At 41.7% G+C, this 26066-nt stretch overlaps 1 protein-coding gene across 1 annotated transcript; it reads left to right on the top strand.

Annotated features, from left to right (window-relative positions):
* Positions 1-1786: 1786 nt before the first annotated feature.
* scara3 (scavenger receptor class A, member 3) lies at positions 1787-22376 on the top strand. Its single transcript, XM_069722342.1, has 12 exons — positions 1787-2299; positions 12861-12896; positions 13752-13796; positions 14279-14398; positions 16433-16513; positions 17323-17441; positions 17588-17832; positions 18463-18682; positions 19119-19207; positions 19435-19627; positions 19718-19895; positions 19988-22376. The coding sequence occupies exons 1-12, from the start codon at positions 2293-2295 to the stop codon at positions 20479-20481; spliced, it is 1827 nt and encodes a 608-aa protein (XP_069578443.1). The 5' UTR covers positions 1787-2292; the 3' UTR covers positions 20482-22376.
* The last annotated feature ends 3690 nt before the right edge of the window (positions 22377-26066 follow it).

Below are 26066 nucleotides of genomic sequence, written 5' to 3'. Positions count from 1 at the left end.
TGTGTGTGTCTGCGTGTGTGTGTGTGTGTGTGTGTGTGGTGTGTGGGTGCGCACGTGTGCATCCTTTGCCAAGCTGCAGCAGCGTTCAGCTGGATAACTACTGAACTGAAACCACGAAGCTCTGCAGCCAATCCTCAGCTGCTGCCATGACTTTGTGGATTTCAACGCACACATACAAAGGGAAAGAGAAAGAGGGAAAGAGAGGGAGGGAGAGGGAGAGCTGCTCCGCTGGCGTCTGACACAGAACCTAATTATCAGCAGGCTTAATTGGTCCCATTGGTGGTGCTGACTGACCGAGGCTGACAGGCCGGGAGGTGGACTTCAAACATTCGGATGACTCCGGTATCAATTTAGGAGAAAAACTGTGCGACTTTGCGGATGCGTGAGCACAAGTGTGCTGGTATGTGTGTGTGTGTGTGAACCAAACTGATTGAGAAACTTCACGTTGTAAACAAAGGGCCGGCGGTTTCGTGATCAAAGAGCGACCGAGCGACGTCGGTCAATAATTACCTCACGGAATTCAAATTTTTACAAACCCCACGTCCAAGGATGTAATAACGCTCTTTTACCTCTCTAGTGAAGCACAAGAGGGCAAAGAGGACTGCATTTTTGGGGAAGTATAAATAATCCTCAAAAGGTAATTACTGACTCTGATCACAGTTGTAATACGACGCAATGCAGAGCAATTTGGCAGCACTGAAGTATTCTGTTAAGAGTTTCTACAGTAGTAATGACTGCAAGGACTGTCCTGCAGGGTATTACAGATTTCAGAGAGTGTTTATGGGAATAGTTTTTCTTGATTTGTGGACTTTGATGTGGCTAATTTAGTCCGTATGTGTCTGTTTTTGTTTCCACGGAGGAAACATGCCAACACGCAAGACACATTTGGTCATAAAATAACAAAAACACTTCTCTCTATACGGCAACAACACCTCAACCTACATCCTCCAAAGTGACCATGAAGTGAAATCTAAACATCTCTGACACAGTTACAACAGAAAGTGAACATCATAACCAGAATTGTTGCACCCGATCATAATGATTTTATTTACGTTCCTAATAAACTGTGTGTACGTAGTTACATACACCATACGGTACATATACTGTAAAGCAAGCCATTTTATTTAATGCTCCTGGGACTTTGTAAAGCCCCGTCTTTCACCAACTAAAGTCGGCAATATACCCCATCTGTTTATCTAATAGTACACGGCCATATTAAAATGCCTCAGTGAGCACGAGAGGAAATAAAGGAGCTTAAATTCAAAGTTGCCATCCAGCTGCCGGCGCTGCCTCGTCAGCTGGATGGCCGGATGTGCGTTTCGGTGCGAGAACTACACCTGCTGTTCGTCTAACACACCGGTGGTCGAGCTGAGAAGGCTGCGAGACCGCTGCCAGACAGTGATTACAGATTTGACACGTGCGTTGCCGTGTGTGCGTAGAAAACTTCTTTTTTTTTTTTTTTTTTTTTTTTTCGTGTCTCGCAGGCCAAAGCCACCACAGATATTCAAGGTGCCCCCTTCCACAATGTTCAAACATTTGTTAGCAATTAGCCTCGGCCACAAAACTGACTTTCAACAAAACACATGGACCCTCCCCGCCGCTCTCTTCCCCTCCCTTTTCTTCTTTGTTTTTTCACGCTGTCCCATTTCCACTCCCTCCCTCATTTTCCAATCTCTTTGTTCCCCTCCCATCTCTCTCTCTCTCTCTCTCTGCCTCTCCAACCAGTCCTCTTTCCTCTCTTCATCCCTCCTCACTCCGTTTTTATTCCCTCCCTCCCTCTGTGAAGTTGCACATGGTTTCTGTCTGAGGAGGTTTAGCTTTCTCAAGCTCTGGAAGGGAGAGGGATGATGCCAGAGAGCTGCAGGCAAACACACATGTTCAAAACTTAGAGGAGCTTTGACTTGTTTTATTCAGATATGACAGACCTTTTAAGATTTTTGGAAATAATCTAGAAATCAGTTGTTGTTTTTTTTTTTAAGTTGCAGAGGTGATTTTATTTTGTTGTCATTCTGGATGTGGGTGAATCCTCTTCTCTGCTTGCTTTGCACCAGTTTCCAGATCTGTGGAAGTAAGACACTTTGGGACTTTTGGGTTTTCTCCTGGCAAAAACTGGAACATGTTGCACGACTGAGCCGGCTGGCACCTCGAACGTAAACTACTGATTACTTCTTGATTTTCCTCCGCGCTTGCATTGTGGGGGAAAAATAGAGTGCAGCAATCAACACCAACTTTGGCCCGAGCATCAGCAAAACAGGACCAACTTTTTAACACAGTATTTTGGAGCCAGACATCATGAAAGGTAAATTGACTTTCTTTTAAGTGTTGCATCTTTGCAGTTTTTTTTTTTTTTTTTTTAACTTTTTTTTTAAAACTTTTATCCACTCTCTACCTTTCTGCTTTCTTGTCATGCAAAAATCCCTCCCTACCAACTCCTAAATGAATTTGCAGTGTGAAAAACACTTTATGGGAACACTATCTGTCCTGGTGGCAGGAAGGCACCTGCACAGGGCACCAGTGATCACATATGCTTCTCATCAGCCCTGAAACTTGGCAGTGCGGATCCTGAGAAAGTGTGCGTTTGTTGTTGTTGGACGTGAGACTTTGATCAGTCAGCTTCAAATCGCTGTACGTGTGTGTGTGTGTGTGTGTGTGTGTGTGTGTGTGTGTGTGTGTGTGTGTGTGTGTGTGTGTGTGTGTGTGTGCACGCGCGTGTGTGTGTGCGCACACCGCAGCCCTGTTTCATGAAACATAAAATGGTCTCTAGCCCTGCCGATCTGCCACAGATTGACTTAATATCCCCCTCAAAAGAGGGAGAGTGAAAACACAAGAGTTGAATTTGAGAGTTTTCACAACACGGCATAAAAGCAGAGCTGCCAGCGGCTTTTTGAAGAGGGCAGGGACTCGTACATGGATCCCAGACCTGCAGCGTGAGAGGCAGAGATGGGAGGATACAGTGGGTGAAGGGGGGGATAACAAGGAGAAGGAGCAGGATAAAACCTCCCACCAGAGGATTAACAGCTTGAAAAGATGTTGAGAAGTGTTGACAAATTCATCACCAACAGTTAGTGGAATATGATGGATTTGTTGCTGAAATTATTACTATTGTTAAACTAAAAGCTGCTTCCCCCTGTTGTTCATTATCCCTTTTAACCAGTGTATTGGCCAACAAATTCCTGCAGATCATTTGTTTGCCAGTGTGTGATTTTGTTTTGATGATATTTCAGGTTTCTGTGGTGGTGACGTTTGAATCATGCATTCAAGCAATGTGAGATTAAAAACAAAAGTAATTCTGATTTGGGAGTGTTCATCCGTTATTGAAGGTAGTCGGCCTTTGTGCTAACCTCACCTACATCGAATAAATGGCAGAAAATATCTTCTTTTGTTGTGTTTGAAAGTTAGCTGATTTGCGTGTATTAGTCATAGTATTGAATACTATTTTCATGTATTTTTTTTTTCAGAAAGTAGAAAATATTGTCAGATAATGTTAGAAATAGTCCAGCAAACAGCAATTGTCCAAGCATCGCTGAGTGACCATTACTGCTGGTCACTCGATTTGTCTAAGTTTATACATTTGGAAGTTTTCTTCAAACAGCTGGTATGCTTACTGAGGCAAAGCTATCTGCTGCTGGAATATTCAGTAAATCCCTTCAAACTGCTGCAGGGTCTGCCTGTCAAGTAACTTGTTCAACTCTGTGCTGGTTCGTGGCCAAACCATGTTACTACAGCAACCGTGCAATCATCACGTGATGCACAATGAAAATGCTCAGATCTGCCACCTAGTGGTACTACACGTTGTACTTCAGGGTAGATCACACAGCAAAAAAGTTAAAAGACAAAGTGCATTAGTTTACTTATCACAAATTTTGGATGGAGGTGCCACTGAAATAAATTAGCCTCCACTTTTAGGTTGGTGCAAATCTTATCCTGGACTGATTTTCAGAATCTGACAACTAATCAAAAAGCTCTTTTGAAATCGACAATGTCAACGTTAGAAAGTAGCTGAAAATGTATTATTTATGTTTTATTGCTAGCTTTTGTTTTTACATTGGTTGTAGATTTAAGTGCAGTCTTTGTTTTCTTAAAATGTCTAAGCGATGAAACTTGAATTAAAGTTTACTATGAAAAAGTGTGTTAAAATTTCCCCTATGTTGCAAGAGGGAAAAAAAATGAATAAACGTCTTGGTTCATAAGTAGAGATATACAGAAATCAGATTAAACTCTAACGAGTATATTGAGCCTTGAGTGGGAGAGACTTCACATGAGCCACGAGACGACACAGCAAATTAACTCCAGGGGCATATACAGTACAGCCCACAGCCAAACAGTACAGGAGGTCTGTTAATGTGGTTTCCAGGCTTGCCCGAACATGCTAACATGTTCGGGCAAAACATGCTGCCTCACGCATTCCTAACACGGCTGTCGAGGAGAGGGGAGCTGGGGAACGGGGAGGTAGACGGGAGGACAGGAGACAGGTGTACAGCTGGCAGAGGAAAAGGAAAGAGTGAGCGAAGAGGAGGCCCAGAGAAAGACAGATTTTCTGGTTTCCGATGCCATTTTGCTGTTGCAGCTTAATAACATTACAGTCAAAGCATCTTGAATTTGGACTGAAAGCAGAACGAGGAGACTGAATGTCTGAATCGACTTGTTCTTTGTGTGCCGAGAGCAATTCATCGTTGGTTTTTACCAGCTTGGATTCGTAATCTAAATGTTTCTCCTGGACTTCATTCTTGGTTTTTTTTACCAACATAGCAGTGCAAAAATGTTGATTTAAATATATTTTTAAATTAAGACATTAACGTAATCATTAGTTTGATAAGTAAGAGTAGCTGTTTATTTTTCAACTAGTTTTTGTTCACTTCATCTAACTTTTTTATGACAATCAGGTGATGTTGAAGTATGTTACTTATATGGCCACTTATGCCAAAATACTTTTGTTTTGGGTGTATTTTTCATAGTTGATGCTATAGGGCATATTGTTCTTATTTTAAAAATTATAATGTTGCACCACAAATTATACACCAAAATGTTTTTTTTTTAATGTTAAAAGAACTGGCGGCATCCTTTTAGATCAAGCGGGATGTACCCCTTATGCTAACCTAGGTAATTCTATATTGTTAGCCATTATTGACATAAAATTGCAATTTGAGGTAAGTTGTAGTATTTTTGTGAATGTTAACTTAAAATCTTCTCAGAACATTGTAAAATATTTTCTTTTTTTTTAGCAATTTCCATTTTCTTTATCTGTTAAGATAAACAGGCGATTTGCTGGTGAGCTACCGTTAGTTTTGCTAGTTTGTTCCACGTTATATTCGATAACAATGTCTACATGTAACTTTACATAACAACTATTTTGTGTGGAGCAAACTTGTTTTAACTCATCAAATTACCATTCAGCAAAAACGAATGCATTGGCTACGTTTCAGCTAGAAAACAGCTGGTGCAACCGACTCCCGGATGATTAAGAAGAAATAATGTTCCGGTATTTCATGCAAGGACTTGGCTGGTGTTCACATACTTGAACCAGATATTTAACCTTTGTTTTAAAAAAGTTTTTTCATCCTTACTTTTATTGAATCTCTGTGGAAAGTAGTTCTGAAACGGTGATCGCAATGTAAAATTTGAGAGAAAGTAAATACCAAAAAGGCCTTGAAAATAAAGCATTAAAGGATACTGTACACGCCCTTCGGCCTCGCAGCCCTGTAAACCTCACCAGGCTTGTCTCTGTGTCTCAGCACAGCTGTCCAAAGCCGTTTAGTCCTCAGAAAGCCTCGATGTGTTTATGGCATCATGACTCCGAAAATCTCCTGTTTCACTGCCAGGCCACAATAAAAGAACATTCTCTTGTAGTGGCTCATCTTTAACTTCAGCTTCGCAGTCTGCAGCAACATCATACCAGGGGTTTATAGTCTTGTGAGGAGACTACACATTCCTGTCGGAGGGCACCTAAATGGCTGAGATGTCAAAAGAGGTTTGGAAAGGGGACTCGTTTGGCTTTGCGAGTTGTGGTCAAGACCTCCACTCTGACCTGGAGCCGAGCCCATCTCTGGACTCTGCTTTCACTTAAGGCTTCTTCAGTGAGATTTTCTGGTCAAACTAACATCAATGAACAAACGTAGGAAAAGAGAACATCAGTAAGCCGTGTTGAATCCATACATCTTTATGTCGAGCCGGCATCTTTATTTGCTGAGTAGATCCCTTCATGGAGCGAGTGATGTGGTGAGGTCGGAGGACATTCAGGGCATGTTTCTCACCAAGGGAAACAATTTGCACAATCGTCAGTCGAAAGTAAAGTCCAGAGGGGGAGTAGGCGGGAGGCAGAGGGTGAGGAAGGGGTTTGGAAAGTCCAAAACCCCCCTGAGAGAAACCGCACCAGAGGAACCACAAACATAGAGTGGTACTGATGGTTAGATGACTCAAGTACAGGCTTGGCGCTGCGATCGCAAACACCAAAGGTCCAATGGTAAAAGATATTTAAATTTGCATTCAGTTATTTAAATTTAGATTTTTGAAAGGTTCTCTTATGGAACAGATTAGAAATCAGAAATGTTTAGAAAGGTGCTCAAACACAGCCTGTAACATGTCTGTCTCCTGTTCTGTCCGTGCTATTTTAACCTGCTGCCGGCCCTGATGTTTTCATAGGTGTTGTGGCCGGCCACTGTACACCATCTGGACGTGAGGCCCACATGCAGTACCATACAGAATGATGACTGAGCAATCACACCAACTAAAAGCTCAACAAATGGGCCCCTGAAATCCTAAAAAATGATATTTCTTCATCTTGTTTGCACAATACAACCGGTGCTCTCTAGATTCTTGTCTTGTGCCTGATACGCACATACTTTACCAGACAGATAAGGTATTCACATGAAGAAAATGTTGCTTTTCATAGTTATACGATAGGTCGAAAGTATGCAGACAAAAATGTCTGCATACTTTCATGTATTTTTTGTCCGTGGCTGGTTTCTTCGGTTTGGGCTTGATTAAGGGAAAGCACAGAGTAACGTTTCAACACAGTTTAGAGCAGTCCTTTTCCAGATTCAAATATACAATACCTCCATGCGCAATGCCAATCATCAAGAAATGGGTTTCCCAGTTTGGTGTCGAAAACCTTTGCTGTGTTTCAAATGGTTTACTTGTGTACTAACATTCACTATTTTGAGTGCATAAGTGCGTTCATACTGTCAAGTACAGAAACATGCAGTACTCAGATGATGCACGCACAACGGTCCAACAAAGAAGTGTTAATCGCATCTGGGCTATGTAGAGGAAGGGGCGGGACCATCGAGGCGAAGAATTTTCAAAATAAGGCGTTCCTGCCGCTGTTCCTGAAGACAAGAGCTTTTCTTTTTGTGTTTATTGAGTGTGCTGACCCAAAAACACATTCATTTCTGGGAAAAATACTTAAAACTGCAGATATTTTGGCGGGTGACGTGTTCACATGCTGAGGTTATTTGTGGTCGGTGCCGAACAGCAGTGTGCGATTTGAAACAACACTACCCTGTCGAAATTCCTGCGCTACACAAGTAATAGTCCTAATATGTAAGAGCATCATTTGTTAGTGTACTAAGAGAAGTATGTCATTTCGAACACAACATCTGACCTTTCCGCACCTATTGGATGAACAGGACCACAGACTTATTTCTCAGTATTGGACCTTTGTGTGAATGGGACCAAAAAAAAAAACTTTCCAGATGAGCGGCTGCTGTTATAGCTGCAGATTCATGATTTTGGCTTCGGAAGGAGATGCTGAACAATCACATGTGGGTGTAATGTTGACGTATCCACATACTCATGGCCATGTTGTGTAGTTCCTATTTCGCCAAAGTTGTTTTTCTTATTCGTGCTCAATTTGAGGGCGTGAACTATTCAAACACAAACTGTGTAATCGGAATAACATTCGATCGTATTACAGTACTTACAGTATTAATCTCTGCAGCTAAATTACAAAACTAAGATACCAGGTGTCAAAATAAGATTTAATAGCTGTATAATACAATTTGTCACAAGTACTCTGGGCACAGCATGGGAATATGGTCATTTTCTGACCGCGTTGGACTTCAGTTGAATTATCCGCTGTTCGGTCAGTGCTTTGGGAACATGTTTGGCAACGTTACATTTTGCTGGGTTTTATTTAACACATTTTTCAAGCCTTTCCCACAAAAAACATATTGATACCACATTTACTTCTTGTTACAGTTAAGTGCATTTCCTGGTACACAAGTCCCTTGGATCGGATATCATTACATAAGTAATTCGGGTTTGGCGGTCCGGATTGTGTTTGAGTCTGTAAATCATCTTTACTGCAGCACATCAGAGTTTTTTTCTGGTCCCTCAGTTGATGTCCAACTTTGCATCCATAACCATAACTACACCACACAAGTGTTTTAGTTGCCTGATTGTAAAAACCGTATGATCTTTTCTTAACCTGAAGATATTTTGACTGCCAAGTGCTGATAGTGTTGCTGACAGTGGAAGTAATGAAAAACTTGCCACAGAATCATCACATATAACATCCTTGTCTGGCTGCAATTTACATACAATTTTAGCTGCGAATAAGGGAGATGTAGCATCAAAGTAAATCCTTGAATTTTCCTAAGAATTGACTTGTCGGTGCTTAGGTCCAAAAGAAATAATGTTTTGAATAATATTGAGGGACCTGCAGCGGTAGAAGATAAAAGCAAGTATAATTTTGTTGGGCAGAAATGTTTTTGTTTTTCGTCTTCCTTATCCACTTCGCAGCAGTTATTTCAAACCCTGAAGGTGTTTCTCTCCGTTGATACAGTTTGTTTGAAGAAATTCACACAAGTTAGATGAAGACCTTGTTGCGGGGTGGTTTCAGATCCCACCCGGTTAAAGGAAAGCAAAGTTTGTTGCCTGAATGGTTTCGGTAGATGTTTGTGTAATTTGAGGGGAAAATGCTTTTGCTGTACCGACGTTCAGACCGTTTGGGTTGTTGATTGTTGAAGCACGACAAATTCTCAAACACAAATCTTTCCACTGAACCAAATATACCTTTTCGTAGTTCCACAGTGCTTTGCCTGCCTGTATAGGTGTGACCTGGCAGGACTGTGTTGTGCTGCTGTCAGATTAGCTCAGTTCTGCTCTGTGTGTGTTGGACAGGTTGACTTCCTCACTAACGAGACAGACATGAGGGCTTTTTCCACCGAGAGCTGTGAAAACACGACGAGAGAAAAGTGAAAGGGAGGAGGGAGGCGAAGGGAGGAGAAACATAACCGTGTAGCCGGTGGATGTTTGAGGGTGAATACTGATTGTGATATTTTGAATTTTAGCTTCCAATAACAAATAATGTGCTGACATTCAAACAGTTCAGTCTGGACATTTTTATACCACAAAGTTAAAAAAAAAAAAAAGTTACTGGAATTCAGTATCTGCCCCAGAAATGTATTTTAATCAGGGTGGGAAAGTCTCTGAAACAGAATTTAGACCAGATTGGGACATGAAAACTGTTGTTATTTCAATCTTACCGCACTCTCACGACTTGTGCCACTGTCTCTATTACAAGTCACGAGTTTATATTTTTATTGGCATCTTTTTATACATTTCACAGAAGTTAAATTTAGTCCTTCGGGCACTTGGGGTCTGCAGAACAAGCTGTAACCGCAATGTACAGTATGTTTTCACTTTATGAAGCTGATAAATATTACTGTAGCAAACAAAAGCCTATTTACACATCCGGGAGATACGAAGCATTTATTATGTTGTGTTTTTGGCCACCTTTTTTCATTATTATCTGGCTTTTAAGCTGCTAAACGCTCCACAGGGTTCACTAACTACTTTGTTATTCTTCAGTGAGTTTTGCTATTTGCTGGAAACATCTGCCTGCTGCTGTTTGATGGTGAGAGTGAACCACAACAGAAAGGTTGCGTGTCATAAAACCAAAACAAAGAGCTGAACGGTAGTAAAATGGTCGATAGAGCTGAGGGTCACCCTAATATAGCATTATAAGTAGCTACACAATGAGTTGACAAATTATAACACACTGTAATGTCGTTGAAATAAATTAAAAGGGCATCTTGAGAAGTGAAGGGTGTCCAAAGGAGGAAGTGTAGTCCTTAACAAAGTAAAGTGTTGCTAAAAAAAATATCTATTAATGCAGCTTTTACCAGTTGGTGCCAAATAATAAATACAATTCCTCCTACAATTAATATTACAGCTGCGGGTCGTTGTTATGTGATGTTTTTCTTGCCACTGGCCTCATCAAATTAGAGAAGCTCCACACAGCTGTCGCCTCTGTTGTCATGTTTTATTGGCGTGAGGTATCCGTCAGTCTAACCCTGGATGTGCAGGTCAGCCGTCTCCTCGTCCTTCCGTGCTTTTCTGCAGTAAAATATTCTGTGTGGACCTGCACTTCTTTCTCTCTTTCACTCTCCACCTCTCCTCCCGTTTTCCTCTCCCTCCTCCCTCCCTCATTATGTCAACCTCAGTGTTTTGTGACTCGTCCACCCAGACCTGACCTCAGCTGTTCCACCACTGACTCATATAAACATTCACCTCATCGCTGCATTCGCTAGTGTACTATCAAAACATTGTTTCTGGAAATATATCTTATGATTTCATTTTTCTTTATTTGGTTTTACCTAACCTAAAATTCATATCCTCTCATTTCATCCCTCTTTGCTCCACCACCTGTCCCAATATGTGACTAGGACACGGTTATTTGAGGTTTACTTTTGAATTTGAGCCAACAGCCAGAGAAGGTGTTTACAGGTTTGTACTAAAACAGGTCTGTATCTGTAACCTGAAGAAATGTACAACCAGAAGTTTCTGACCCCCAAACCTTCATCAGACATGCTGGGAAGCGGCTGCTGGTTGCATTCACCTGTCAATCATTTCCCTTGAGTTTTTTTTCCACTATCAGAGGCCATGTTGAGCTGATGATGTGGTTAACCACAGAAATCGATCCACATCAGACATTTTAGTTTCAGAAATTTTGCAACATTTTGTGTTGGCTTGGGAAATTAAATAAAACAGAATAAGAAGACTCAAAATGAAGTTTAAACCAGTAAACCCACAGTTTGTTCACAGTTACGCTGATTTTTCAGCGTGTAAAAAAAATACACAAAGTCAGACCAAACAGCTCTTTAAGCATCTGCTTATTAGGTTTTAGCAACATTTCCAGTAAGAAGTGCAACTTCTGACTCGTTCTGTCTCAATAATGTTTGCTCAAAGCAGTACTCCATTGAAAACCTGTGTTTTCAGATCCAGTCATCATCACGTGGGCTGCAGAAGTGTCTCTGGAAAGTTTCAAACTTGCTCCCTTAGGGGAGGACAGCAGATTTCTTGTGCATTAAGTTAAAACTACTTTAAGCGATTCCAACGATGGCACAGTTTCTCTTGAATTACACAAGTGTGTACTGTTTGACACATTAATATTCTAACCAAAATATGCCTGAAAACAGATAATATCTGCATGGTTAGTTGTTGTCATCCAATGCCAAGAAACGGATGATTTACAGCAAACGGTGAAACGATATGGAAAGACTGAATGGAAAAGCCTGATCTCATGAAATGAACTAATTCCCCCTGTATTAAAACACAATTTAAACATTGTATTTGTTAAAGGGCGCAGAGCAGAGCAATGTAGTGTATGCACTTCAGTCCAGTCAGGAATGCTCAGACTTGTACATCGAGGAAACAAAACAACTGGTCCACAAGCGTATGGGACGACACAGGAGAGCCAACTCAGCAGTCCACCTTCATCTGAAGGACGAGGGACGCTCATTTGAGGATATATTTGTGGACACATTTCAGCCAGGGAAGATTAATGGTTTGAAAGAGTGAAAGAAACCCTCATGACCCTAACGAGTCACATGATGGACAGGTGAGTCTCACATGGAACATTTCAGACCTGCAGTTCGAACCTACACCTACTAAAGTCAATATTTAATACTCACACCTACTAATGACTTTTGGTGCCTAATCTGAGGGGAATTTACTTTTCACACCTATGGGCGAGGCAAAACGTGAACCTGACACGGCATCCTCTAGTGGACTGACAGGTCTATAACATGTATGACATGGTACCGAGTTGTGCCACATCTGTCTCAGAAACATGAATGCAAAGTGAAAGACTTTCAGGTGCAAAGGAAAGAAAACGTTTTCAGTACGATTAGGTGCATGACAATGTTTCAGCAGTCTGACACTGTTTGCATAAATGCCAGCATGGTAACGTCTCCAAGTGTCTCTCTTCAGCTACTCGGCAACCCGTCAAACCCTTTAAAAGAAAAATGTCTCCCTGTGGTCCGACTGTTTCCCAAACGTCCACCTCCAGTCCCGCGGTGCCTCAGGTGTGGAGTTGGACGGCGTACAGTTAATGACGTGTTGTATAAAATCCATTGCGGCTAGCATGCAGCTATGAAAACACGAAGTCGAATGCATTGTGGGAACTTTAAAGTAAACTGGATTTATTTGGTTTATTAGACCCTCTGGTTATATTCTGTCATGTTCAACTGCGGCCTTTTTTCCAGCGTGCGATGACAACCTCCTCAGACTCACAACACACACGATACTCCCTCCAGAATCGGTGCACAAAACCCACATCTGCTCTCGTACTTTGCAACGCTGTGGGGCTGTTTTCTCCTGAGTGAGCAACAATTTAGAGAAAAACATGTGAGCGGAGCACAGACATGCATTTTTCTGAGATAACAGCCTCATGCTGCACACACTCAGTACAACGCAGGGACTTCGGGGGGGGGGGGAGGATGGATTGCGAGGCAGCTGGTTTCTGTGATTTATGGTAGAAGTAATAAAAGTTGTTGGTGGCTCCAGCAGAATTGAGTTTCAGTCAACTTCATTTTTTAAATGTCTGCTTTGTTTCTCTCTTTCTTTCTCTTTGGCAGACAACTATGGTGGATACGAGAACCATCTTTTCAAAGGTAATGATCAATCCGTGCTGTTGGTCCGAGCCTAGAGCCACGAATGTCGACCAGTTAATTATACATGATTGTCAGTCAACCCTCAGTTATTTCCACATGTACACATGCTGTACGCACAAATTGACAAGTCGGTTTTGAGGTTCAGGTTTAATAGTTGTCATGAGAAACCAGTTTAACTGGTCTCAGAGAGAGAAACAAGATCCTTATGCTGCATTCATGTCATAGAGGGGTTATCATAATTACAGTTTGGGTTTTTTTTAACTTCAAAAAGGTGCAATCAGCATTCGGATCATAAATATGGGATTTGGGAAAGCACTTGTTACAAAAGGGTTCACAAAGATTCAGTGACAGCAAATCCTCTCAATTTCAGTATATCAGGAGCCAATCAGCTCCTTTGGGGGGGTTGATCAGTTCATTGGTCTGCTCGTTAACTCCAGAAAGGTTTGTGAAATATGTTTGGGATCAAAATTGACCTACTGGCTCTACAGGGGATTCTGGGTATCAAATATTGCATACTGAGTCTTATTGTGAAGTCTCGCCATGCAACAGTGATTTAAAAACTTTGTAATTTCATAATAATCATCACCGCAGATCTGCTTAACAATACCAAAGTCCCTGAAAACCAAACTATCAAAAGGATATGAATTAATATTGTCAATGCAAATATGGAAATATTAGCCATCACCATCATCCATCCCTTATGACTTGAAGGTTGCATTATGCATGCTTTTAAGTGTATTCCTCTATATGTTGATGATGTGATGATATTTTGTATTGATAAAATGACATCCATTGAACAAAGATTTGCATTAGTGGTAAAACATGATGTTGTATGCAACTTTTCTCGTTCTTCAGAGGAGGACTTCACTGGAGAGGAGGAGGAAATGCCTTCATTTAGAGGTGAGGGCCACATGCACAGAAATCTAACATCAAACAGACATTTAAAAAAAAAAAAAAAATCTCTACTGTCATGCTATGACACCGAAGAGCCAAAACTGGCTTTGCGAGCTACCAAAACTGCTCTGACCCACTGAGGGACGAACTCCAAGTCCAGTAAGTTGCAAACTGTTTCCTCCAGCACATCCCCCAACACCCTGAGGCTCGGACATTCATCACTGCCAACTGGAAGCTGGGAAGCCTTGCCGTTTCAGAGACGCTTTGATCATCAGTCGCCTGACCCTTAGTGATTCGGCTCTCGTCAAAGTCACTCACGAATGTTTTGGCTCATCTGCGTTTTCATATTGTTGTACTGCTACTTCTTCCACATGCTGGTTACGTTCATATCCAAGCAGCAAGAGCTAATCTGTTTATGATTTATATTTAGTCGTTACTTCACACACATTGATTTTCTGTCTGTTTACATTGATTTGATTGGCATCCAGGTCGTTCTAGAGGTGGCTGCGTGAGGTGCCAGCAGAGCCACTCTCTCCAGCTGGCCGTCAAAGTCCTCTACGGATTTGTCGCATTTCTCATCATTACTGTCGCAGTGCTGGCGTCACTCGGTGAGCTCAGTTTGACTTTTGATTTTCACTCTGCAGCCTAAAATGAAATTGATTGAGACGCACTAAGGTTTGCTGCGTCCAGCCTTAAGATCCATCAGGTATTTACACTGATTAATGCTGACACATGCATTATGAGGAGCGAGAAGCAGGCTTGTTCTGGGAATAGGTCGGACTTCTCTACTTACTTTTTACTCGCCCTAATAAAACACAGCCCATTTAATTCCCATAGATCAAATGAATGTGGTAAAGGGTTCTGCGTGCCATGTTTTACCTGACAGCTGCTCGGCACCAACAGATGCTTTTTACATTAACATCAGCCGGTTGAAAGCCGTAAATCTTCATCTTTTACTACCGTTCAGGGGGGCTCAGAGGAGGGAGTGAGGCCACATCACACACAGTCCTGTACGCAGGTACAAAACATAACATAAAACCCAGTTTTGTTCTGTGTGCAGGCAATCTTTGCACATGCAGGAAACTTTTGCAAGTTCACAAGTGGTTTCAGATGAACATTATGTTGCTAGCATCCATCGTTTTCACAAATATATTGACAGGAATCATTTATCAACCATTTATCAGTTGTTTGCACATTAAAATATTAAATTGGATTATTCACAATTAGGGCAGGTATCTATTTATCTATTTTGTTGACTGTGTCTATATTTATTATCATGTCTTGTGTCATACTTATGGGAACTTAATTTATGTTCTTTCACTTGTGATACTTTGTAACACAATTGGGTAACTGGACCTGAAACTTGTACAAAGAGCAGACGCATTTTGAGTCAACTAACAAAAAGAACTTACAGGGACTTAAATCTGATAAGTTAAGGTCTTGTCATAATAATAAAGCTGCCACAGCTAGTCAATTATTTTGTCATTTAAACAAGAAAAATGAATCCACAGCTATTTCTGGTCATTGTTTCAGTCATTTTTCAAACAAAAAGATTAATGACAGATTAAGATATTTTGAAATGGTTCATAAGCAGAAACAGCACTTAGTTTAGCTCTGCATCAACAACAGCTGTACAACAGCAGAGCACTAAAAGCTTCGGTATCAACAGAAAAAATATTGCACTTGGCTGCAACCCCGAACTTCACGACACAAGCAAAAACACGAACCTTTGATTTTCTATTCCCTGCTGAGCATCTGTTTCATAACAAATGATCTGTTCTGCAAAAAATCTGTTAAATAACAAATGTGGAATGAAGAAAATACATTTTTAACTCATTGCTGCATGAAAGGAAAGATTTGTGGGACATGCAAATCATAGCCAGAAATAGAGAGTGGAGGATTTACATTTTCAGAATAATATATTTAAATACTTTAATTGCTCCTTAAGCATCGTTGCACACATTGTAGCAGAAGCTACGAGCCACGTTCGGCGTCACTGTCACAGTTAGCAGGTGGTATGTGCAGAACGCATGTGGAAGCATTTATATATGCAAACACACGACATGGAACAGGTCTTCATTACTCCTCGGGGTCAGAGTTTAGGATGCTGAAAATGCCTGAAAACACACAGCACACACAGCGTGAATGTAAAGTTGTACACACAAAAGCTCACACACTCCTTAAATTGTTGTCGCTCTCTGGGGAAATATGTTGGGGGAGCAGGACCTGACCAGCTGGCTAAACCATCGTTCATCAGTGTTTTGGTTACGTTTGTTAGCTAATGAAAACGTTACGTGTTTTATTGTCAGGGCTTAAATTGCAACTTCCTGTTTTTCCTCCTTTAAATGCTTCCCATTTCCTATTAACAGCACGGCACTGCTGATGTTAATCATCTCTGCATCCCCTCGGCAGCTTGCAGGGTTATCGTACACGTACCTTTTTTTTTTCCTCCCCTGATGTTTTTACTTGTTTTAATCTAATGGTTTAATTCCCCATTTCCCCAAAAGCAAAACTGTGACAGCTTAAAGCTCAGTACATCGTGTTTCTTCCTCCTCTGAAACATAAATTAGGGAATAATTGTTTGTAATTGAGTCACCCTTTGACATCTCTCCGAAACTTGAGCTACTTCTCTGTGTCTTTAGTGTTCAAGAAGGTGGACAACCTGTCAGAGGAGGAATCAGTCTATAGCAAGAAGATCGCCAAGGTCCAGCAAGGATTAGAGGGTAAAGTAACCACATGAACTCACAGATGCTCATTGTTTTATACTGACTCTGGTAAGCCTCAGATATTTACGGGGAAACAAACAAAATAGCTGAACTTCTGCCAAAAAAAAGAAGTTTTTGCAAGTTTCTTGGCGAACAATGTAAATATTTTATTTACATTCTGACTTGGGGGATTTTAAATATTTCTTAAAACTACAGAGATCACCCAATTCTGCATCTCCCCTGAACTTAAAGAATCTTAATAGCGACTTTCAGCTCATCGTTTAGTTGTCCGGCCCACAACTTCACTGTTTCGGTTCATTCTAATTGTTCTCGTAGGGACAGCTTTTGGCAGCTGCTTTTGGTGAAAAAGTTCTAAAAATCCACTGTGCAGTATCGGCTCACCTCCAAGCAGCACACAGGCCCGGTTAGAGCGCCAGATATTTCCCATGGAAGTTGGCGGAGACCCAAAAAAGGACTAAAAGACAGTCATTTTTGGACTTTCGTATGACTCTGTAAATAATCACAAGTTTGCCATATCAGTTTAAAATGTGAGGATATGCCAGTGTATTGCAAGTAGAGCTACTTTGGTATGTTACAGTACAGAAGTACAGAAGTGTCCAAATCTGGTTTCTTTATGTCACTGAAAAAGCTTATAATGGCTTATATTGGATATGTTTTTTGTGTAAAATTAATTTAAGGATTGTTCATTGTTCAGTTCATTCTTGCCCCATAAGCGTCCATTTAGTATCTCATATATCATCATCTAGACCTGTCATCCATCCAGCCTCAAAGTTTCATCTTCCTCATCTTCCTGTCTTTCCTCTTAGACGTGAGGTCCACCTCTAACTGTTCAGGCTGCCTGGATGTGACTCTGTACAGCGAGGAGATCAGCAAGCTGAAGAGAGAGTTTGAAGACATCCAGAGAATGATACTCGGACAGGAGCAGGTAACACAGAACTTGTTGTTTGACCAGCAGTCTCAAAAGCTGAAGATAATCAATTTGTTAATAATAACAAAAACAGAGAAAAGCAGTAAACCCTCTGCAAATCCCCCATTTCTGAGCTCTCCCCCTTCGATTCCCGTCCCCTTCAGGTCCTGGACCAGGCCTCCCAGACACAGGAAACCTTAAAGGCCACCAGCAACCGGCTGACCCGGGACATTCAAAACCACCTCATGTCAATCAAACTTCTCAATCAGTCTCTGGAAAGGTACCTGGATCGCGTGGAGGGCTGGAAGGACGTTATCGAAGAAACCGAAGAGAAGATGAAAATGCTGTCGGAAGATCAGTATGACGTCAAAGCCACGGCACAGCAAGTGAACACGACGGTGGCGCTCAGGTGAATAGAAAGCTGAGGGAAGACATATGAACACGTAATGTTTAGTATAAACACAGATACTGTGATACACTCAGTCTCGGAGATTTCAGTGCCGACACAAGCAAGCGTAATATTTCCAATGTTTACAGTGTTCACCATCTTAGCACAGCACGTCAGCATGCTCATGTTTTCTAATTAGCGTTAACACAAAGTACAGCTGAGGCTGATGGGAATGTCGTTGGTGTCAACAGCGACGTGTTGAACAAAGTAAAATTTTGACCTAATGGTGGCGCTGAATGAAAATTGAGAGGATTATCAAAGTAAGTATAATTTTCCTAAATTGGGATATTAATGTGTGCAGCGAATTTCACGGCAAACCATCCAGCTCTACTTGTTGAGACATTTTATTCTGACGTAAAAGTGTTCATGCATTTTTGGCTCTGAGTTATTGGGATTCATCTTCTGTGGACCATGAATGTCCATACAACACTTCCTGGAAATCCATCCACTTTTTAAGACATTTCAATCCAATCACATATTCCCATCTTATGATTTCCTAACAATAAATAAAAAAAAACACCAACGTGAACACGGCCAAATGTTTAATCCCCTTCCCCTCACGTGTCCTCTGTGCTCGCTCTGCGTCTTCAGCACAATGTGGATAGACGCCCTGCAGAGAAAAGCAGACGAGGAGACTCTGGTCCTCCACAAGTTGACCAGCGACTGGCAGAACTACAGCCGAGTTCTGAGCGCCATCAAGTCCAACACGAGCAGCACCACGCAAACCATGCGCTTCCTCCAGAACAACATCATCACAGATCACCAGAGGATCACCATGTCCGTTGACATGTATTACGACCTGACTCAGCAGGTCAGTGGGCGAGCTCGGTCAGACTTACTGTTTACATACGTTCAGGAACGGATCTGGTTGCATAGGAAGCATTGAAAGAGAATACAACAGATCTAACTTGTGTATTTCTGTCTCTATATATCCTTGTATTGAGCTACAAAATGTCAGGTTGTTTATTTATTCGTAGCTTTAACGACTGGTCTAATCTTCCAAAATCCCAAATTTAGTTTCTCGTGTGTTCTCTTGAACATGAGCACAAGTTCGGGGACCGATTTAAACTTTCACAGCAGCAACGTTTTTTTGGAAAGTGATGACGCTTCATTAAAGGACTTTAAAAGTTGAAGAAAGTGTTGGGTTACCTGTGTAGTTGATGTACGGATAAGATCAAAGACAAGGAAAAAGCATTTGCTCGGTGAGTATCCACACGTGTGTAGAGCTGTGTTGGTGTTTCCTGCAGGTGATGAACCTGCAGATGCAGCTCGACAATGTGACGTCTTTCATGGACGAACACGAGGAGAACATGCATGACCTTCACTACCATTCCAGGTAACATGCGTATACATATTGTACTGCTACATGGATTTATATGAACTCTATATGAAGGCTTATTATAACCCTAAATTCCAGATCCTAACGTTAAACCAAGTCTAATTCGATGGCTTAAATTTTTAAAACCGAACCTAAGCTATAAACAAAGAATATTTGGTTAACCTTGTGGCGACCTGATTTTTGTCACGAAAAGAGTATTATCGCTCCTCAACTGTGTTCTTCAGGTACTACGAGAACCGGACGGGAGAGCGTTTCTCTGCCTTGGACAGCCGTCTGAACTCCATCGACATGGAGATCGACACGATCTCCTCCAGCATCAACGCCACCGTCAGCCACGTCCAGAGCATGTACAAGTACATCAACATCGAGAGCTCGTCCTGCCAGAGTCGCCTCGGGAGACACACAGAAGATCTACAGGTTGTGAAAAACACAAGAAAAACAAAGCTATTCATCTATTATTACGCCGTCTCCTCCTTCATCTTCATCCTCTTCCTCTCTTTTGTGCAGAACATGAACAACACCGTCTTGTTACTCCTCCACTTGGCCGATACGCTGAGGCAGCAGAACATGTTGCTGAACATGCGACTGGATGTGGATGTCAGGAACTTGTCCATGGTGATGGAGGAGATGAAGCTGGTGGATGTTTTCCACACACAGCTCATCAAGAACTTCACTATAGTGAAAGGTGCAGTAGATGTCTGCCGTGGATAAAAAACAAACAAACAAACAGAACAGCACTTTATTTTTCAACTTCACCTCACCATCTTTTCTCAACAGGTGCCCCTGGACCACCTGGGCCCAAAGGCAACCGTGGTGAGACCGGCTCAAAAGGACCCATGGGACTGACTGGCGGCAAAGGTGACAGAGGCCCCATAGGAGGCCGTGGATCCGCCGGAGAGAAGGGTTCTCTTGGCCCCAGAGGAACACAAGGTGAGCCGGGCCCAATTGGCAATAGAGGGGCAGCAGGTGTCAAAGGAGAAAAAGGGTTCGTCGGTACGCCGGGCCCACGAGGCGTGAAGGGCCAGAAAGGTGAGGTGGGCCTCGATGGTAGAGAAGGCCCCCCAGGAAACACAGGGTTTCAAGGGCTCCAGGGTCAGGCAGGACTACCGGGCATCATTGGGCCACCAGGACCAAAGGGAGAACGAGGGCCAGTAGGGCCGACTGGACCACCAGGGACCCCTGGACCTCCTGGCTTGCCGTACGTCCATGAGCACATCAACACCCCCCATCAGCGGACTGTGGCGCCTTCTGCTGGGTCCAAGAGACGCTAGAGAGGAACATGGAGTCTGCGGTGATCCGTCCGGTACAAAGAAGCTGAAGAATCGTGGTCAAACATGAACTCAAGGAATATCATTCATTTTGACTGGAGATGCATTAAATCCATTTCTACTGGATCGTGCAAGACAATAGAGACCTTTATGAAAAAAAATGCAACAAATCAGATTCAAGTTGGGGCTTTAAAGGAGGCATTCCCCAGATGAAATGACATGGCCACATGAAATGAACCGAGATGACGTCCTAAAACGTAGAAAACAGAACTGCTCCCACAGACTGAACTGTTGTTAAGAAGTTAAAGGACTAAAAGCTGAAAATGGACTGTGTCTGCACAGACTTTTGTATCTCTTTTAATACACTCTCTGCTCACCTGGAAATTAATATTCCTAAAACAATTTACTGTACACATCAGAGTTCAAAACTAGATGAGATTAATGGGAATGAAAAAAAAAGAAGAAAGAAAACACCCATTATTGAATTTGAAGTCTTGCCTTGTCGAATGTACTGGAAGCAAAGAATGTGTTTGAGGTTGTTGTCGAGCCACCAAAACCTCTCGGGGCCGAATAAAAAGGAGGGCTGTTAACCACATATTTGGACCGAAGTAGTGGTGTTTTCCATCCGGACTCCTCAAAAGTTTACATTCCCATGCACTACTTTATGGACACAGAAAAATATCCACTTGTTTTTTGCATTATGTACACATTATTGACACATCCTTTTCTAATGGATGGCACTTTATTGATTCTTAAAATTGTAAAAAATTAAAATTAAAAAAAACATTAAAAAAAAAAAAAGTAAATCAGTTTGCTTATCTTTTGGTATTTCAGAGCAGGTCCTCTGAAGACTTTTTCATCTACTGGGTCTGTGGTCTGTGTTTGAAGAAGTAAAGTTGAAGACTTTATTTTCGGTCTGAATTTGGTTTTATATCGTGTGCAACATTTACTTTTTCTTTTTTGCTGTTGTAAATTGAAAAAGTGAAAGAAATGAATAGCTGGTCGGAAGCGTAATAGGAGTTTGTTCACTGTCTTTTGGTGAATCAGAAAATAAGATTGATATCACTCCTGTGTGTTTGTGTGAAGCCTGCAGCTGGAGGGGGGGGGGGTGATTAGCCTAGCTTAGCACAAAGACTGGAAGCAGGGGGAAACAGCTAGCATGAATCTTTACAATGCTCACTAATTAAAACTTATCTTTAATCCATACATACATAGAAATGTAAAAACAGATGATTTTTGCGTTTTGAAGGGTAGTTGTGCTGTAACTGTTTCCCAACAAACGTTATTCCTCCACCAAGCATTTCTGTGCTACTAAGTGTCTCAGAAAAACTGTTGTCAAGAAATTATGACGTTGCATAACTCCCTTTAATTACACTTTTGTCAATGTGAGATTACAACATCATAAATAGTCCGATTTAGAGGTCCTAGCAGGCATGATTTTTAGAAAGAAGAAAACCAGGCTAGCTTTTTCTCTCTGCTTCCAGTATTTATGCTAAGCTATGCTAGTTAACTCCGCCCCCCCCCCTCCTTACACAGAAACAATAAGTGTGGCTTCAATCCTCTGATCTGACTCTTGGAAAGAAAGCAAATGAGGGTGGCTCACAATATGTAGACATACTAATGCTATAAGACGTATGAGGGCCAGAAAGGCGATAAAACTCACAAAATTAAAAATAATAATTAAAAAGTTCATTTTTCTTTCTACTATAGACAACTGTGATAACAGGGTGATAATGTTCAGGAGGGGTTTGGATTTTATGACACTCAAATAGTCATTTATATATCAGAATAAAAGGTTTTACAAAAAGGGAAACAATTGTTTTTTTTGTAAATCTGGGTGTTGTAATGAAATGCGACTGGCTTGCATTGAACTTCAATAAAAGCTTTTTTTGAAACAGCCTCTGCCTTGTCGGTGTCCTACTGTACTTCCAAAGCACAGCGCTATTGTTGCGCTGTGAAGGAAAGGGAGTGGTTTTTATTATTAATTCAAAACACATGTCGGCCCCTCCCACTAGATTTTTGAGGATGATTTGATAAGTCTTTATATGCCCTGTTTTATTTAACTTAGGTACCAAAAATGGGGTCTATAATTTACATTTTGCAGTTGATCGTGAAGAGTATGGATGCTAAATATCCCCTGGTTTGTGCTACAATAAAACAAACCATTTAAATGTAACTATTATTTTTAAACTATCAAGCAGACATTGAGGAAAACAGATGAACGCCTCCCTGAAGACTGCGGTTGCCCTGATGTCCTGCTGAATGATGTTTTCACAGCACTTTTTTTTTAATTTTAGTGCATGTCAGACCTTGTGGGATGTTAAAGGAACCTGATCTCCAACAAAAACTTCCTTGCAAGAGTCCACCGAAATCCCTTATTCCTGCGGTCCCATAACTGTTAGTTCGGAACATTTGCTCTAAATCACTCGCTGTTTGCACCTCGGAAACTCGAAGAAAAGGCGTAAAATTTGCTGCTGTTTCTGATCTGTGAACCTGGAAAATATCAAATCCAGCATATATTCTCCCTTTAGAAATCCCTTCAAGATAACTCAAAACATTTCTCCTCTTTTTTATTTTTTTCAATCCATCTTGTGGTAGTGTGTGTGTGTGTGTGTGTGTGTGTGTGTGTGTGTGTGTGTGTGTGTGTGTGTGAGAGAGAGAATGTGTGAGTGTGTGTGTGTGTGTGTGTGTGTGTGTGTGTGTGTGTGTGGGGGGGGCCCTCCAGCAGACACATCGAAATGATTCCCACATGTGGAATCGTAAATCACCAACGCTGTTACTCAGCTGATGGGGGGGGGGGGGGACGATGCACGGCGTAGTGATGCAGATGTCACCACAACTGGCCACAAACAGGTACGGTGAGAAAGTTAAGAGACAGAACTGATAGAAAGTGTGAAAAGATGAGGGAAAGTAAAGACCTAAAATCTACTGAGATATGTGGATATGATAATAATTGAGACTTTATTTGATCAGTACCTTTGACTCTTACCATTGTTCCAGTGCTTTTTTTTTCTTTCAGTCTCAGCACCACCCAACCACCTTCACATCAGTTACAGTAACATGCAGCGCTTCATATTTCAGCTGCAGTCCCACTCAACCCGAGGTATGACTTTAGTAATACGGGAAAAAGTGGGCCGGGGAGCCACGGTCTGTTTAAACTGGCGGGAGTCACTTGTTAGCTTTCGATTCGCCCTGTGCACCACACGCTTACTTTCCGGGTATCTGTGAGAAGTTTGGTCGAGGTCACCGGAGGGGGATTTTTGAAGGAGCTTAATTATTGTTCTCCGAACGTTATTATAGCGGCTCGACATATTTAATCATGGACTCCTGTAAACTGCAGCGGCAAAAAAAAAAAAAACAGCACAAAGGTTCATCAGGAGTTACAGTAAGATGAAAACCTCTGTTGTATTTTTGGCGGTTTAGTAAAGCAAACAGTGGTTTCATCTCGCTTTGAGTTTATAAAGTCGGTTTCAAAAAGGGTCTGTTTGGTCATGACCTCGGTTTTCTGTTCTTTTGTCTTTTCCTCGCTGCCACTCTTTCCTTTTTCGTCCGCCACACCCACCTCACCTGCTCTCCGTTCCCCATCGTACTCACCTGCAGCCAATTTGCTCATCAGAATTGCCGATTGTATTTCTCACCTTGCCCGTTGGATTCAGCCCCAGCTCACTCCTGGTTGTGTTTGGTTGGTTTTTGCAGTTGCCTGGCGTTACAGCAGCTCACGGAGAGGGCCCAAACCGGGAGGTTCATCGTGAACAAAAGCTTCACTCACAAGGTCGGGGACATGCAAAACAGGTGAAGGAAAATACCAAGATTTTCTGGGACTAAGTATAAAATTAGGTTCCAAAAAAGGAAAACGAGACCAGTGATGGCGCTGACGACGAGAAAAAAAAAAAAGGCAGCATACGGTTGAATTGTGACAGTTTAACTGGATGTTTGTATAATTTTGTGAAACTACAACTCAAAAATGTTCAACAATCGTTTGCTGTGTGAAGGAAAAGAGACGTGCGAGAGGTGTGCGGTGTGCTATAGCTGAGCCACATGTGCTTTCCGAAACCTCTGACAAGTCTGAATTTACAGAGTGGAACAGACTTTTTCATATAGAATAATTTTCTCCCCCGGCAGGCTGAAAGTGCTAACTTCATAATTGACGTGTTTTTTTTTTTTTTTTTTTTAAACACCTCTCTCAACATGAACACTTAGCGCCTGATTGGCTGCGATGTGCTGTAATAGAGTAATGGTTTGTTCCATAAAGCGCCCGCAGGACCAATGCTTTCTGCTGACTCTGTGATGTGATGTCATGCCTGCTTAACTAAGAGCGCCGGCTCTTACTTCAGACTGTAAATAAGATTTCAGTAGGTTGTATGTTTAGATAGCGGTTCACTTACTCTGTGAAGTATGTCAACATTTTCTAAATTGTCCCGCAGTTTGCGCAGATATATTTATGTTATTTTAGAGGACGAATCATGCCGACTTTAGTGATTTCCTGACTTTTGCTCGAGTGCCACCATGAAGGCTTGTCAGAAAAGCAACAATCCCACATTTACACCTGCAACTAGTTCGCTGTGCCAACGTCAGAAAGTAAGTATAGTTTTTAAACTTCTGTTTTTGTTTTTTTTTATTCTGTACACAACTGCTTCTGTCACCAAAACTAGTAGTTTTGTTTCAATGCGAAACTTTTCATGCGATGAGCAGTCAATGACAAACGCTGAATTTTGTTCTTGTCTGAATTAGTGTACAGAACAGTTTACGCATAAGAGACGAGTTCCAGTTCTAATGTGATGCAACTAAAAGCTCTGAAAACAGCCAGCAAAGGAACTTGACCGAAGCTTTCCAGAGTCAAGACTGAACTGGACTGAATTAACATTTACACAATGTCCCAGTTATAAACACTTTCTGTAGATGAGTAAAACAAACGAACAATAGATCTGTCACATCAAAGCCTTTTTCTGCCAATTCCACAGCCTCTCGAGTGATCTATTTTTAGCTGTAGGTAATTTTATTAAGACAGACAGCCCTTGAAACGAAACCATTTCGCTCTGTAATGTTGGTGTCATTCACTAATATAGCAGCTGTTTGATGCACATTATGCCCTTTTTATAGCTTTCCTCTTCTCTCTAAGATAAGATTCAAAATGACACGTTCTCGAACAGACATTATAAAGACTTTCAGAATAAAGTTTCACGCTCTCTCTCGGCCTGCTGCTGCTGCTCTGAATCAGGTTGTGTAATTTCAGTTGTATTTACATGAAAACCGCCAGAAGTGGGAGGTGTGCGCAGAGAGACATTACCTAACCCTGCGCCAACACACGCGCGCACGCACACACACACACACACACACACACACACAAATTTGAGACGTTAGCTAACCGTTGAGTTGACAGGCCCCCAAAGAGCTCATTACGTAGACAGCTGTAAAAACATACTTGGCCTTTCACTCTGCCTCAGGTAACTCATATTCTCTGTGTGTGTGTGTGTGTGTGTGTGCGCGTGGACGGTGATCACACCTGCTGCAGAGTGTGTCGTGAATCAGCAAGTACCTCTGAAAATAAACCGATATTGACGTATGACTGAAACACGCAAAAGACTGAA

This window comes from Brachyistius frenatus, unplaced genomic scaffold (genome assembly GCF_029030835.1).
Source record: "Brachyistius frenatus isolate BFR_SWC_R1_liver_20210118 unplaced genomic scaffold, ASM2903083v1 Contig_286, whole genome shotgun sequence".
Lineage (NCBI taxonomy): Eukaryota > Metazoa > Chordata > Actinopteri > Embiotocidae > Brachyistius > Brachyistius frenatus.
Note: the sequence above shows the minus strand (reverse complement) of the source record. Positions and strands in the feature narration are given on the sequence as shown.

Coding starts and splice junctions, on each gene's coding strand:
- scara3 (XM_069722342.1), top strand. Junction 12,897..13,751: donor CGAGAACCATCTTTTCAAAG/GTAATGATCAAT, acceptor CTCGTTCTTCAG/AGGAGGACTTCACTGGAGAG. Junction 18,683..19,118: donor ATTACGACCTGACTCAGCAG/GTCAGTGGGCGA, acceptor TGTTTCCTGCAG/GTGATGAACCTGCAGATGCA.